The sequence below is a fragment of the Boleophthalmus pectinirostris genome, unplaced genomic scaffold, assembly GCF_026225935.1.
Source record: "Boleophthalmus pectinirostris isolate CB_2022bp ecotype Guang Dong unplaced genomic scaffold, ASM2622593v1 HiC_scaffold_15, whole genome shotgun sequence".
In the NCBI taxonomy this organism is placed as follows: Eukaryota; Metazoa; Chordata; class Actinopteri; order Gobiiformes; family Gobiidae; genus Boleophthalmus; species Boleophthalmus pectinirostris.
The window spans coordinates 7,540,739-7,556,964 of NW_026571070.1; the positions used below are offsets into that span (position 1 = coordinate 7,540,739).

Below are 16,226 nucleotides of genomic sequence, written 5' to 3' on the forward strand. Positions count from 1 at the left end.
TCTTGTACCGGAGCCAGAACATAAACAACTTACTTGTTTTAAGGAGGAGATTGAGAAGGAGAAGGACGAGGTTTTTGGCCGTGGTGTTTTGTGGGGCAGCGGCAGCAACGTCCACTGAAAGGAACGTGTGGATGTGGAGACGTAGCCAAGAGTGGTGAGTGGTGATGTGCTTCGCTTCAGTGACACGGAGTTCGTTAACAATTTTCGCCTACTTCAGGTCAGAATAGTGACGTTTGTGGCTTGTTGATAACATGTAGGTTGAATGAATGTGCTTTGGCCGTTCAGACTGAAGTCGCATGTCAAAAGATCGGATATGTATCGGTTTTAGGAGCACATATCCAAGTGGCCTGGGTCGCATTTGAAAAAAATCAGATCTGTGTCATTCAGACTGTCATTAAAAGATCAGATACAGGTCACATAGGGGCCAAAAAATTGAATTTGAGTCACTTCAGGCTGCAGTCTGAACGTAGCCATAAAGGCTGGCTGCAGATTTGCTCCTGTAACCGGCTTAGTCCACTTCTTTTATACAGTCTATGTTTTTACACATAGTATTACCACAGTATATGGGTATAGCTTTCAAAAACAGTGTCAAAAACAGTCCAAAATTTAGTGTGCCTTGACTCCAGTGGCTGCTACATTTTCATGCACAACATGATATCACACATGACTGCCCTGATTACAGCCAGGCATTTGTGATTTCAAACATTTGACTGCAGGGGTGAAGTTTGAAGTGTGGATAGAGAGAGAGTTTTACAGAGTATTATAGATTCATTATTTTTCTCTCCACACCTGGTGGTGGTAAACTACTATTGTAGCTACAGCTGCCCTGGGGCATACTGACAGAAGTGTGGCTGCCTTGCCAGTCGGCGCCATCGGTCAGACACACACCACTTTCATACTAGGCAATGTGGGTGAAGTGTCTTGCTTAAGGACACAATGAAGAACAACACAGTTTTTGTGACGTCCCACTGTGGCACCTGGTTTTCCCAGTGGTCTCCCATCCAAGTCCCAGCCAGGCCCGGCCTTGCTTAGCTTCTGAGATCTGATGGGATCAGGCTTTGATAAGCTACTATGGCCACCAGGTCAGATGGTTTCTATAAAGTGAAACCGGCTGATGAATCAGGCTACTCTTCCACAATTGATGTAAAAATCCTGTAGGAACTCAAATATCCATGATGAACTGAGCCCCCATCTGGGAGAATGACATCATCACATTTTAGAATCTGAAAACCACCAACACTGTAATTTTGCAGATGTTGTTTGTTGAAGAAATGTACTGAAATAATGACTATTCACTAATGACCAGGTCTAACATTTGTGTATTTACATTTAGGATATTTTCTAATGAGCTATTTTCTATGTAATGAGCTATTTACATGATTTCCGAATAGTGGCTCTTGCTCCATCTGTGAAATCTTTTCTCTACAAACTGAAAAGACCCATTTCCCACTCGAGGCACAAATGTTCTTCGGTAGCATATGTTACATTATACATGGCTGTTCCCACTGGGCCATAGCAGCCTTAAATATAGCTTTTGTCCTTCAGTGTAGCTTGTGCTAAAAACATGAATACATATGCATCTATATTTGAACACTGCGCAGGATTAGAACGTGTGAAAAACATATGTCTAGAAAGGGTGTTAGCGGCCGACCTAAAGGTGCGAAGTGTCAACAGATTAATGTAAGAAATACAAAAATAGCAAAACAGGTGTATTAAAGCTTCATTTAGGAATATTTTTCTTGTAAAATAAATTGATTTGTACAAAAATATGGAGTGGATATTAGTGTCAAAACTAATTAGAGCTTCATTTAACTATTTAAACACTGACTTCCAAATTTCACAGTATGTCTAATAAATAATAATACTAAATACATAAAAAATAATAGTACATTTCTACAGTAGTACTACAGTATAGGTTGCAGCAGTTTGGTATTGCCGATTAAGGCAGTGTCCACTAAAAAACCTTTCGTCCGGTTGACAGAATTGAATTTCTCTTTTGTCACACCTAAAAATGACTCTTAAAACAGACATATATTAGTGCAGGGGTCTCCAACCTTTTTTCTCCAGTGAACTACTTTTACAAAACAAATATGCTATAAAACATAAACATTTATCCATGTATTAGTGCACAGAGTTAGGCATCAAAATGATTCATGTACAACAGGGAGAATTATTTGCCCCAGTGTCAGAAATTCAACTTGTGCCCGATTTTAAAATGTGACAATACCAATTAAAAGAAAATCTGTGAAATATTAACTCTTGAAGCCTCTTAAGTTCCATCCTAACAGTGTTCATAAGGCTCTGGCAGAAAAATCAGCTTTTCTCAAATATCTATAAAAATAATGTTCTTATTTATTTATTTCTATTTATTATTATTTATTATTATTATTATTATTATTATTATTATTATTATTATTATTATTATTATTATTATTAATAATAATAATAATATTAGTAGTAGTAGTAGCAGTAGCAGTAGTAGTAGTAGTAGTAGTAGTAGTAGTAGTAGTAGCAGCAGTAATAGTAGCAGTAGTAGTAATAATAGTAGTAGTAGTAGTAGTAATAGTAGCAGTAGTAGTAGTAGTAGTAGTAGTAGTAGTAGTAGTAGTAGTAGTCAGTAGTAGTAGTAGTAGTAGTAGTAGTAGCAGTAGCAGTAGCAGTAGTAGTAGTAGTAGTAGTAGTAGTAGTAGTAGTAGTAGTAGTAGTAGTAGTAGTAGTAGCAGTAGTAGTAATAATAGTAGTAGTAGCAGCAGTAATAGTAGTAGCAGTAGTAGTAGTAGTAGTAGTAGTAGTAGTAGTAGTAGTAGTAGTAGTAGTAGTAGCAGCAGTAATAGTAGTAGTAGTAAGTAGTAGTAGTAGTAGTAGTAGTAGTAGTAGTAGCAGTAGCAGTAGTAGTAGTAGTAGTAAGTAGTAGTAGTAGCAGCAGTAATAGTAGTAGTAGTAGTAGTAGTAGTAGTAGTAGTAGTAGCAGTAGTAGTAGTAGTAGTAATAGTAGTAGTAGCAGCAGTAATAGTAGTAGTAGTAGTAGTAGTAGTAGTAGTAGTAGTAGTAGTAGTAGTAGTAGTAGTAGTAGTAGTAGTAGTAGTAGTAGTAGTAGTAGTAGTAGTAGTAGTAGTAGTAGTAGTAGTAGTAGTAGTAGTAGTAGTAGTAGTAGTAGTAGTAGTAGTAGTAGTAGTAGTAGTAGTAGTAGTAGTAGTAGTAGTAGTAGTAGTAGTAGTAGTAGTAGTAGTAGTAGTAGTAGTAGTAGTAGTAATTGCTTATTCAAGATCCTTGAAGTCCCAAAGAAATGACACTTTTGCCACATCTAAGAAACTAATGATGACAGAGACATAAAACTGGCACCAAATGATCCACAATCTCCATATTTATATTCAACTTCCATTGATACTTTAAGGCTAAATTAATATTTTTTGATGTTATTAAAGAAAAACAGATTTTTCAGCTCAGGTTTAAGGCTTCTGCAGACACTTCAGAGGCTTGGTGGACCCAGTACACATCAATAGAATTTCATGAAATTTCTCATGGAATTTTACTTCGGCAAGTGTAAAAAAATTATACTAGATACAGATGGATTTTCAAAAAATTTCAAAAATGTGGGCAAATGCTGCTTCCTAATGTACAATGGTAAAAGACATTTAATTCATAAATTTTACTTATTCATCATAATAGGTCTAATTCAGAAATCCTGATAGGCTCTCTATGTATATGTTATTATAGTTATTATTGATAATGATGGTAATAATAATAAAAAATAATAACACTGATATAATACAATATAATAAAAATATAAAAATAATTATACAAACGATAAATAATAATACATTATTGGTAACAATAATAATGGAAACATTAACGGTAATGATAATGTGTTATGTTTTTTGTTTATGTATTTATTTTCTTTATTATATTAGTGTGCACATTTGTGTGTATTGTGTTTACATTTTTTTTTTTTTGCCTGCACCATGTCCTGTTTTGTCTTCCTCCAATCGACTGCTATTGGTTGATGTGTTTTACTTGAAGGCCACGCCCATCTACTGTTTTAATGAAGCCCTGATGAAGACCAGTGAAGGTCGAAACATGTCGGCTTTGGCCATTCAAATAAAGGCCTTTTCACTATATTTTTCCTCATGCGATTTTTTTTACTTCTTCTACTTGTTTGGAGTGACTGGAATCCGTAGTGTTTAATTCAGAAATCCCTTGGCGAGCGACTTGGAAGGGGCTACAGGTTGGAGATCCCTGTATTAGTGGAGTTGTCATACTGATATATTTGTTGGTAACCTTTCACTCGTCTAGAACCACTTTAAATCTCAATTTCTCAACACTTGCGTGACTTCTTTAACTGCTTGTATACTTTAGCACATGACTCATAAATCCGTATACAGTATAACCCCGTGGCTCATTGTAATTGACTTGTGTGGGGTTACGCGGTGCATATGGGGCTGTACATCACGGGGCTCCTCTAGTGAAAGTTCATGGCTGTGTTTGCCGCGTTATGGTCGTAATAAATGTGATGGAGCGGTTGCCGTGGAGAGCTGTTGTCCGCGGCGACGGAAGGTTCCATTGTCATTTGAAACGTAATGAAAAGAGAGGAGGCCTGACCTTGATGAAGAGATGCCGCTGTTGTATTTGATGTTTGTCTATAATGGGAGGCAACTTAAGTAAAAATAGAAAGCGCAGAAGGAGCGGACGGACAATGGACCCTGTTTATAGATGCATTGACTCTGTGTGTGACTTTATTTAAAGCCACAATGTGTCACTTACAGCCCACAAAATAGACTCAAATAAAAGCACGTTGTGGTTATTTGCTTGCTTTTTTTATTACGACAATTATTACAATTAACCTGCAGTGTCAAGGTGTGTCCTAATTCAGCAATTATAAATAAACAATGGTTAAATAATGGTCAATAAAATACAAATAAATAAAGAAACAAATAAAAGAATGAATAAATTATAGGCTCTTTTGTGGTATAAAGTATTACCAAATTTTCAGATGCGCTACTTTACCTGATCTCTAAATCTTTTTTTACTGGTAATTTCTGCTATATTTTATACAAAGGTTAATATCTGGAATTTCTGGTATTATTTCTGCAAAAAAGACTCACATCTCCACAAACCTGACTCTTCTATGACCTGGAAGAGCCTCTCCCTGTTGGTTTTTAAGGAAATGTTGTGTTTTTTTTGGCTAGAATGTTCCACAGTACAGAGGTGGACCTGAGTCACTATTTTTAGGACTTGAGACTTGACTTGATAAATTGGACTAAGACTTGGGACTCGACTTGGACTTGGACTTGAAGGTCAGTGACTTGGGACTTGACTCGGACTTGAGAAGACTTGAGAAGCACTTTTAAATCTGAATTATTACCTCCGCCAAGGAGGTTATGTTTTTGCCGGCGTTTGTTGTTTGTTTGTTTGTTTGTTTGTCTGTTAGAAGTTAAAAGTTATGGACCGATTTTGATGAAATTTTCAGGATTTGTTGGAAATCTGAAAAGGAAGAACTGATTTCATTTTGGGGGTGATCCGGAAGAAATCCTGGATTCTGGATCACTTTGAAATTTTAGTTAACATTGTGGTAAATGGGGCCAAAAATTTAGTTTCTCAATATCTCGGTTAATTATTGACCAAACCCCATGAAATTTGACTCAGGGATGGACAATGGGATCCTCTTTCATATTCCAAAGGCTGATCCGGATCTGATCCAGAAGACTGATTTTATCGCAATTTATATAAAAAATGGGGGTAGTCCTTGGCGGAGGTCTGCGCTCTCTGAGTGCTTTTCGAGTTACATAATACAAGTAAGTTTGAAGCCTTAATGTGGAACATTTTAGGAAAAGCAGGTAGAAAATGTACATAAAAAGGACCATACATACAAAAAAAAGTAATAGATGGAGCAGAAGCCACTATTCTGATATCATTTATACTTATGGTACATTTATTATAATCCAGAAAGTACCAGACCTTCCTCTAGAAAAGTTCCGCATTGCACCTTTAACTTACAGGCAGCTTATTCCTCTCCTTAAAAATAAATAACACTTTTTAAACTTCATCTTAAACTGTAAATTGCGTGGTTGTAAATGTTTTCATAGTAGAAGGAAGAAGAATGAAACCAGGATTCATTCTCAAAGTCTCGTGTTGTTTTTTTGCGGACGACAAATGCTGCGGAGTGATTCATTGTTCCTCTTTTGTTTGTCCAGACGCCAGAGCATTGCCAAGACACCCAAAACTAAACGAAAATACTGTCTCAATTTCATGCACTCCAAAAGAAGGCACGGCTCGGCTTTATTTGCGCTGAAAAATGCTGCGGTGGATTTTCGGGGCACTGTTCAGGAGGAGAGTTTCTAAAATTTCACCTGGAGGAAAAGGCTTCAGACTTGATGCGGGTTTTGATTCCAGTGATACTAAAACACTTTTTTTTTAGACCACAAAAGGTAATTTTAAAGCAGATGTGTGATGCAAAGCTGACCTCTGCGTGTTGCCATGGAGATGTGTTTGCTTTGCTTGGAATTTTCCATAGTATGTATTAAACTTCTGTATCTCCATGGACGCCAGGTCAGGTTACAGGTAACATCTGTGGAAAGGTGACCCCGCCCACAGTAAAGCAACACAAAACAAACTAACTATGAGCAAGTAGTGAAGATTAATCAGCAGGTGGCCGTGAGTTATGTTATTAGGTTCTTTTTTCAGATGAAAGTTTGAGAGTGTGAGTCTGACAGTTTCGATTACTCATTAGTGGTCTTCCTCAGAGTCACTTGGTGTTGCTGTGACGTGTCTGGTCAGCTGATTTAAACAGGTTTTGGCGCTGTCTTCCTACAGGTGGAGGCAAGACGACGGCGCCATCTGCAGTCCGACTTCCTCAGGACAGTATCCCAGGTGTGCGAGAGTAAAAAAAGCCCCCTCGTCCCGGTTTATCGTCCCGTGGGCACGTTTCCATATTTCGATTGCCTCTTTAATCCTTTACTCTCACACACCTGGGATACTGTCCTGAGGAAGTCGGACTGCAGATGGCGCTGTTGTCCTGTCTCCTCCGGTAGGAAGACGGTGCCAAAACCTGTTTAAATCAACTGAGCGACATGTCACATCAACATCATGTGACTCAGGTGACGTGAACTGCCAGGTATGAAAACAAACTCTTGGTCTGAAAAAAGAACCCAACTAGAAAAGCACTCAGAGAGCGCAGACCTCCGCCAAGGACTACCCCCATTTTTTATATAAATTGCGATAAAATCAGTCTTCTGGATCAGATCCGGATCAGCCTTTGGAATATGAAAGAGGATCCCATTGTCCATCCCTGAGTCAAATTTCATGGGGTTTGGTCAATAATTAACCGAGATATTGAGAAACAAAATTTTTGGCCCCATTTACCACAATGTTAACTAAAATTTCAAAGTGATCCAGAATCCAGGATTTCTTCCGGATCACCCCCAAAATGAAATCAGTTCTTCCTTTTCAGATTTCCAACAAATCCTGAAAATTTCATCAAAATCGGTCCATAACGTTTTGAGTTATGTTGCTAACAGACAAACAAACAAACGCCAGCAAAATCATAACCTCCTTGGCGGAGGTAATAACATAAAATATTGGAAGACCAAATGAACCTCATTGGACTATAGACAATGACTGTGGAGCGTTATTGCTTTGCCTGTAATGTCCCACAATATAGCATTAAACTAATCTGCCTTGCGTTCATTTCATAACAGCTGATTGCTCGCACATCCCTTAAAAAATGCATTCTTACTGTGAGAGGGCCGCATTTTTCATTTTTTGGAGTGCATGGTGACCCTCTTGTTTATTATTTTGTTTGTTCTTTTCTTAATTCAAATAAAATCATGAAAATATACGTCCTGCTCTAAAGGTGCACTATGTAACTTCTCTGGTGGACCGCTCGCCTCTCCACAGACCTGACTTGTAACTTGCTTTGTAACTCCATATTCTTTACTTCCGGTTATATCTCATATGTTTTTAACATGAGCCAAAAAAATAACAAAACTAAAGATCTTACTTTAAATGTGCACTATGTAACTTCTCTGTTGGACCGCTCGCCTCTACACAGATCTGACCTGTAACTTGCATTGTAACTGTTTCTAATGTGATCCAAATAATTAACAAACTAGTCGTCCTAATTTGAATGCGTACTCTGTAACTTCGCTGGTGGACCTCTCGCCTCTCCGCAGATCTGACCTGTAACTGAACACTCCTTGCTCAATACCTGCTTTGTGTGTTTTCGTTGCAGGAATCATCAGGACGGCGTTGGCGAACATGGACCGCGAGGCTCGGGAGCACTACAGCGTGGTGATCCAGGCCAAAGACATGGCGGGCCAGGTCGGAGGTCTCTCTGGGTCCACCACCGTCAACATCACGCTCACCGACGTCAACGACAACCCGCCCAAGTTCCCCCAAAGTACGACCCCGAACGCATGCTTTCCATACATCGAAAAGATCATGATTTATTTAGTAACTACTCAATTAGAGGCCCCATGTTACTGCGCTAATTTGTGAAGTTATAATGTTGAGACTGAGTTCTTCTCTCAAACTGAAAATATTGTTGTCATGTAGTAATACGGGAAGTTCTCTACTGCGTTTTTAAACTCCACGCACCTTCACTAGAAACATTTGGATCGTTTCAGTCCTGGCAGTGGCGGTTTCAGGATTTTTCTGAAACAGGGGCCATTAAGGGTCCACGTGTTACATTCAGGGGCCAAGTACAGGGATCATCTAAGCGCACAAATGATTCATTCAGTGCAGTGCAAATACAAACAGACACAGTTAAAAAAAAAAAAAAAAAAAAAAAAAGCCCTCCACAGATTTGTTTCTTCTCAGGGGTGTCCAAACTTTTTTCATCAAAGGCCACGTATCTAAACACAGACGAGCTGAGAACTGATCCAAGGCCGTGGACTGGTGCTCAGTACAGTGAATAATTGAAATATGTGCATGTGCAGAATGAGCCATCAGTCTTTATTCATGCCAAGATCCTTAAAACCACACACGAAATATTAATTATTCGCTTTATCAAGGTAGATTTTCCCAAAAAAACTTGGAGTAAAAAGTTTATTTTTAATTGATGCAAGGTCATTTGGGTCTATTCACCTGAAAACTACACTATACTTATACTTTTATACTTATACATATTCTATAGTTTGGACATGCCTGTATTAAGTTCTATTGACGCAATAGGTCCACTAAGAGTTTGGGGTGGAATTGCATCAGTGATCATTGAATTCTCCAGTTTGTTTTTCTCGTCAGTTGATTGACAGAACAGGGGCACTTCAGGGGCCAATCAGATTAGACGTGGGGCCAGGGTCCCTGTGGCCCCTCCCCCAGAACCTCCCCTGAGCCCTTGAATTGCCAATTTGTACTAAACTAAAGCTAAAGGGCAGATGTTAACTTGAAAACTACTGCTTCATGACATCACAAGGTGGAGCAGAGCATTTTGAGTTTTGGAGATATTGACAGACTGATAATAAAGAGTTATTCTAACATGTGTGAATGAAACAAAACACTACTCCAGGTCTGTTTTTGATGAGGTCACAACATTATACCATGACTAAAAGCTCATAAGAGTCAGTTTTATGTAATATAGGACCTTTAATACATAGAAAATATTATGATTTATTAGTTTTAGTTTTTTTAATACTTTGTTTATACCACTAAATAATCTAAATATAATATGAAAAAAGGTTTAATTAGCTAAAACAAAGAATGAAGAAAGACTAAATTCATGATTCAGACTTAGTAACTGCTTAATAAACATATCCTAATGTTTAATTAAAGGCCCAGTGTGTAACTTTTCTGGAGGTGGTACGTCACCTGCACGGTTCCATGGAAACATTAAGTTAAAACAGTACTTCAGAACATTTTCCAAGAGGACAGACAAGTTTTATGCCAAACTGTAGGAGCCAGAGAACCACGTTACTATAGAAACAAGCGAGAAGAGGCACTTCAGGTCAAGTAAGAGCCAGGTCTGTGGAGATGGACACAGTAAGGACACTTGTGTTTCTAATCTTGTCAGTGAAAAAACAGTCAGAATACAAAAATATGCTTGTATTTTAGTCTTTATTTATTTTTTGGCTAAAAAGTTACACACTGCTTCTTTAACACCATAACCCCTTATTTAGGTATTTATGTAGTTACTAAGTCTGGATAGTGACAGAGTAAAGGGCCGATCAGACACCCTAGACGCCTCTATTTGGACGCAGTGGACGAACGGGAGAAAAATACTTGACGCCATTGCCCTGGAAACAAGTGCCCGGTCTTTTCCCGAAACAATGGTAGACCAGACTGAGAGACTTTAGTGTTTTTATTACATAAAACAGCGAATGAGATCGACTCGACTGCGGCGTATATATATGTATATTCCACTTGACACTGGTCCAGTCCTGGTTTAGTCCCGGTCTAGTCCCGGTCTAGTCCCGGTCTAGTCCTGGTTTAGTCCTGGTCTAATCCCAGTCTAGTCCCGGTCTAGTCCTGGTTTAGTCCTGGTCTAATCCCAGTCTAGTCCCGGTCTCGTCCTGGTTTAGTCCCGGTCTAGTCCTGGTTTAGTCCCGGTCTAGTCCTGGTCTAGTCCCGGTCTAGTCCAGTCTAGTCCCGGTTTAGTCTGGTCTAGTCCCGGTCTAGTCCTGGTTTCGTCCCGGTTTAATCCCAGTCTAGTCCCGGTCTAGTCCTGGTTTAGTCCCGGTCTAGTCCCGTCTAGTCTCGGTCTAGTCCCGGTTTAGTCCTGGTTAGTCCCAGTCCCGGTCTACTCCCGGTCCTAGTCCCATTTAGTCCTGGTCTAGTCCCGGTCTAGTCCTGGTTTAGTCCCGGTCTAGTCCTGGTTAATCCTTGTCTAGTCCCGGTCTAGTCCGGTCTAGTCCGGTCTAGTCCGGTCTAGTCGGTCTAATAGTCCCGGTCTGTCCGGTCTAGTCCTGGTTTAGTCCCGGTCTAGTCCCGGTCTAGTCCCGGTCTAGTCCCGATTTAGTCCTTGTCTAGTCCCGGTCTAGTCCTGGTTTCGTCCCGGTTTAATCCCAGTCTAGTCCCGGTCTAGTCCCAGTCTAGTCCCGGTCTAGTCCCGATTTAGTCCTTGTCTAGTCCCGGTCTAGTACTTGTTTCGTCCCGGTTTAATCCCAGTCTAGTCCTGGTCTAGTCCGGTCTAGTCCCGGTCTAGTCCCGGTTTAGTCCCGGTGTCCTGGTTAGTCCCGGTCTAGTCCCGATTTAGTCCTTGTCTAGTCCCGGTCTAGTCCTGGTTTTCGTCCCGGTTTAATCCCAGTCTAGTCCCGGTTAGTCCGGTCTAGTCCCGGTTAGTCCCGTCCTGGTCTAGTCCCGGTCTAGTACTGGTTTCGTCCCGGTTTAGTCCCAGTCTAGTCCTGGTCTAGTCCCGGTCTAGTCCTGGTTTAGTTCAGCATTTTCAGCTGCTGACGCCGATGCCTTAGATACACGTCTAGAGACGCTCAAGACGCGCCGTGTTCACGTCAGATTCGCGCCGCTCCCCAGACGCACGTCCACATAAACTTTACGTATAAACTGGACGCTTTGACCTCCTAATTCACAGACAATTCGGCGCTTTAAAATAAAAATGCAGCCAGAACTCCGCAGTCTAATATTCAGTCTAAGAGCTGCTTTTACAATATATCCCTAAAACTGTTTTTTAATTTATACTTACAGCCCATTTAAGGTAGTTCAAGCATTTTTTCTGCATTTTGAGCAGATAAACATTGCATTTTTGAAAACTCCAATCACACTTATGTTTACGATTCCCTTTTATTATGCATATTTTACTTGGTGATCACATTCAGAAGGCACAAACTTTTAATAACTTACTAAAAGTGCTCCAAAGTGTGGCATTTTTACAGCTAATATTCCCTTCTGGCAGTTTGGTGATGGATCTCATTTTGAAAGCCGCAATGTTTTATATCAATCTTGGTTTAATACAGATTTTCAGATTTCCTCAGAACTCTTGGCAAAGGAAAAGTCATTACCGCAGGATCTAAACCAAAAAAAAAAAAAAACTGCTCAAGTTTTAATCATGGACTTAACCGAGAGAAAACCAGGACCAGGCCAGGATCAAATCAGGAATAATCAAAGAAACAGGTCGAACTCAAAACTGGGAATGACTTCGACTTAGACAAACTTTATTGATCCACAAGGGAAATGATTTGGACACAGGAGCTCAAGCATCGCAAAATATTATAATAACAAAGAGAAAAAATATAAAGCTACAACTTAAATGTCAAAACAGAGCAATTGGCAATGATGAAAACAAACTGTAAAGGTTCATGTTATCTGCACTGTCCTATAGTGACCTGAGACATGAAGGACCAGGACTGAACCAGGACTAAACCAGGACTGAACCAGGACTGAACCAGGACTAAACCAGGACTAAACCAGGACTGAACCAGGACTGAACCAGGACTGAACCAGGACTGAACCAGGATTAAAACAGAACAAAAACAGGACTGAACCAGGACTAAAACAGGACTAAACCAGGACTGAACCAGGACTAAACCGAGTCTAAAACAGGATTAAAACAGGACTAAACCAGGACTGAACCAGGACTAAAACAGGACTAAACCAGGACTGAACCAGGACTAAACCGAGTCTAAAACAGGATTAAAACAGGACTAAACCAGGACTGAACCAGGACTGAACCAGGACTAAAACAGGACTAAACCAGGACTGAACCAGGACTAAACCGAGTCTAAAACAGGATTAAAACAGGACTAAACCAGGACTAATACAGGTATAAACAAGGTCTAAACCAGAATTAAACCAGGACTGAACCAGAACTAAACAAGGATTGAACCAGGACGAAAACCATCACTAAACCAGAACTAAATCAGGACTGAACCAGGTCTAAACCAGAACTAAACCAGGTCTAAACCAGGACAGAACCAGAACCAGGACTAAACCAGGACTGAACCAGGACTGAGTGTTCGGATGTGCCTGTGTAGACCGTCGGGTGACCGCAGGAGAAAGGACCGGCACAGAGTTCCAGCTGTCGCCCCTTCGCGCTTTGCGGACACTCTGCTCCTCAGACTCGGGGTTCTCCCTCTCTCTCAAGTCCAAAATTAGTCCTGGTTTAGTCCTAGTTTAGTCCTGGTTTAATCCTGGTTTAGTCCTGGTTCAGTCCTTGTTTATTTCTGGTTCAGTTCTTTTTTAGTCTTGGTTTAGACCTGGTTTAGTCCTGGTTCTGTCCTGGTTTAGTTGTGGTTTAGTCCTGGTTTAGTTCTGGTTTAGACCTGGTTCAGTCCTGATTTAGTCCTAGTTTAGTCCTGGTTTAATCCTGGTTTAGTCCTGGTTCAGTCCTTGTTTATTTCTGGTTCAGTTCTGGTTTAGTCCTGGTTTAGTCCTGGTTTAGACCTGGTTCAGTCCTGATTTAGTCCTAGTTTAGTCCTGGTTTAGACCTGGTTTAGTCCTGGTTCTGGTTCTGTCCTGGTTTAGTCCTGGTTTAGTTCTGGTTTAGACCTGGTTCAGTCCTGGTTTAGTCCTGGTTTAGACCTTGTTTATACCTGTATTAGTCCTGGTTTAGTCCTGTTTTAATCCTGTTTTAGACTCGGTTTAGTCCTGGTTCAGTCCTGTTTTAGTCCTGGTTTAGACCTGGTTCAGTCCTGGTTTAGTCCTGTTTTAGTCTTGGTTCAGTCCTGTTTTTGTTCTGTTTTAATCCTGGTTCAGTCCTGTTTTAGTCCTGGTTCAGTCCTTATTCAGTCCTGGTTTAGTAAAAATAGAAATAAGTAATAAAAACATTTCAGCAGTATACGAGAGGCTAAATCAATACTTGGAGATGTTGCTGCTCCGCCTGGAATGTTCCACAGTTGGGCATTAAACTTTAAACTTAACTTTATTGCAAAATACAAGATACATACAAAAAATGTATTCTTACTGTGAGTGAACTTTGACATTTTCCTGAGTTTTAGACTCAGAAAAGTTTTTTTTTAAACTTTTTGACAGCTCTTGCTCATGTGTGGGTTCCACTACATAAACATACATGCAAACCCCCCCAGCACGACGGACCACGAAGGTTCAAATTTAGACATTAGGTGAAAAAAGTACTGGATTTTGTAGATGATTTTCTGGTTTAGTCTTGGTTTAGTCCTGGTTTAGACCTGGTGAAGTCCTGGTTTTGTCCTGGTTTACTCCTGGTTTAGTCCTGGTTCAGTCCTGGTTCAGTCCTGGTTTAGTCCTCCAGTTTTAGACCTGTTTTAGTCCTGGTTCAGTCCTTGTTTAGTCCTGTTTTAGTCCTGTTTTAGACCTGGTTTAGTCCTGGTTCAGTTCTGTTTTTGTTCTGTTTTAATCCTGTTTAAATCCTGGTTCAGTCCTTGTTTAGTCCTGTTTTAGTCCTGGTTCAATACTGGTTTAGTCCTGATTTAGTCCTGTTTTAGTCCTGGTTTTGTCCTCCTGGTTTAGTCCTGTTTTAGTCCTGGTTTAGTCCTCCTGTTTTAGTCTTGGTTCAGTCCTGGTTCTATCCTGGTTCTGTCCTGGGTTAGTCCTGGTTTAGACCTGGTTTAGTTCTGGTTTAGTCCTGTTTTAGTCCTGATTTAGTCTTATTTTAGTCCCGTTTCAGTTCTGTTTTTGTTTTAATCCTGTATTGGTCCTGTTTTAGTCCTGGTTTAGACCTGGTTTAGTCCTGGTTTAGTCCACCTGTGTTTTTATTACAAAATACAAGATACTTAGACCAAAATGTATCTTTAGTATGAATGAACTTCGAAATTTTTTTCTTGAGTTTTTAGACAATCTTAAAACTTTTTGACAGCTCTTGCTCATGTGTGGGTTCCACTACATAAACATACATGCAAACCCCCCCCAGCACGACGCACCGCAGAGCCTCAATTCAGACATTAGTTTAAAAAAAAGTATTGGATTTTGTCGATGAATATTTTCTCCGCTACGAATTCATGGCAGATTTGACCACCTCAGCAGGTCGGCCCACGGTCTAACTACCAAAGCAGCTCCTTATACGTCGACGTGCTTCTTTTTTAATGATCACTTTGCCAGAGGGAAGATTTAGAAAAGTAACCAATTAAAGTTGTACCACGCCAAGTACATCTCGCCGTCCCCTGAATACATTAGAGCGAAGCGTTAAAACACAGAGCCGCTATTCTTAGGCCGTGTGCCCCCAGCCGAGAGCTGCAGCCGCTGCCATAGATCACACCTGAACTCCTCCCTGAATGCACCACTGACACAGTATGGGACGGGTTTAGTAGGTGACTGTGCTGTTCAAGCAAAAAGTTATTATTATTATTATTTTTTTTTTTTTCGCCCAAAGAATTCACATTTTTTTAGTTCAAAAAAAGAAAGAAAAAAAAAAAAGGCTTGTAAACTATGTCAACGTTCAAGGTGCGTTAAAGTTGTGTTTGTGTAACTTTTTTTTTTTCTTTTTTGAGAGGGTCTGTCAAATTAGGACTAAACCAGGACTAAACCAGGACTAAACCAGGATTAAACCAGGACTAAACCAGGATTAAACCAGGTCTAAACCAGGACTAAACCAGGACTGAACCAGGACTAAACCGGAACTGAACCAGGTCTAAACCAGGACTAAACCAGGTCTAAACCAGGTCTAAACCAGGTCTAAACCAGGACTAAACCAGGACTGAAGCAGGACTGAACCAGGACTAAACCGGAACTGAACCAGGTCTAAACCAGGACTAAACCAGGACTGAAGCAGGACTGAACCAGGACTAAACCAAGTCTAAACCAGGACTAAACCAGGTCTAAACCAGGACTTAACCAGGACTAAACCAGGTTTAGACCAGGACTAAACCAGGACTAAACCAGGACTAAACCAGGACTAAACCAGGTCTAAACCAGGTCTAAACCAGGTCTAAACCAGGACTAAACTAGGACTAAACCAGGATTAAACCAGGTTTAAACCAGGACTAAACCAGGACTGAAGCAGGACTAAACCAGGACTAAACCAGGACTCAACCAGGACTGAACCACGACTTAACCCGGACTAAACCAGGTCTAAACCAGGATTAAATCAGGACTAAACCAGGATTGAACCAGGTCTAAACAAGGACTAAGCAAGGACTGAACTAGGTGTAAACCAGGTCTAAACCAGGACTAAACCAGGACTGAACCAAGTCTAAAGCCAGAACTTAACCAGGACTTTAACCAGGTCTAAACCACGACTAAATCAGTTCTAAACCAAGGACTGAACTAGTGTCATTAACATAAATATATACACACCTCAATTGCCGAGCCGATCGCCAGGACTACACCAGGACTGGACCAGATTTAAACCAGGACTGAACCAGGACTAA

The 16,226-nt window shown here is 40.3% G+C and overlaps 1 protein-coding gene across 1 annotated transcript in view; it reads left to right on the forward strand.

Moving 5' to 3' along the window:
• LOC110156593 (cadherin-18) overlaps window positions 1-16,226 on the forward strand; it is a 354,498-nt gene that overhangs the window by 166,456 nt on the left and 171,816 nt on the right. The window contains exon 4 of the mRNA XM_020920794.2: window positions 8,228-8,395. Coding sequence (XP_020776453.1) covers window positions 8,228-8,395 — 168 coding nt within the window. The remainder of the gene's footprint in view (window positions 1-8,227; window positions 8,396-16,226) is intronic.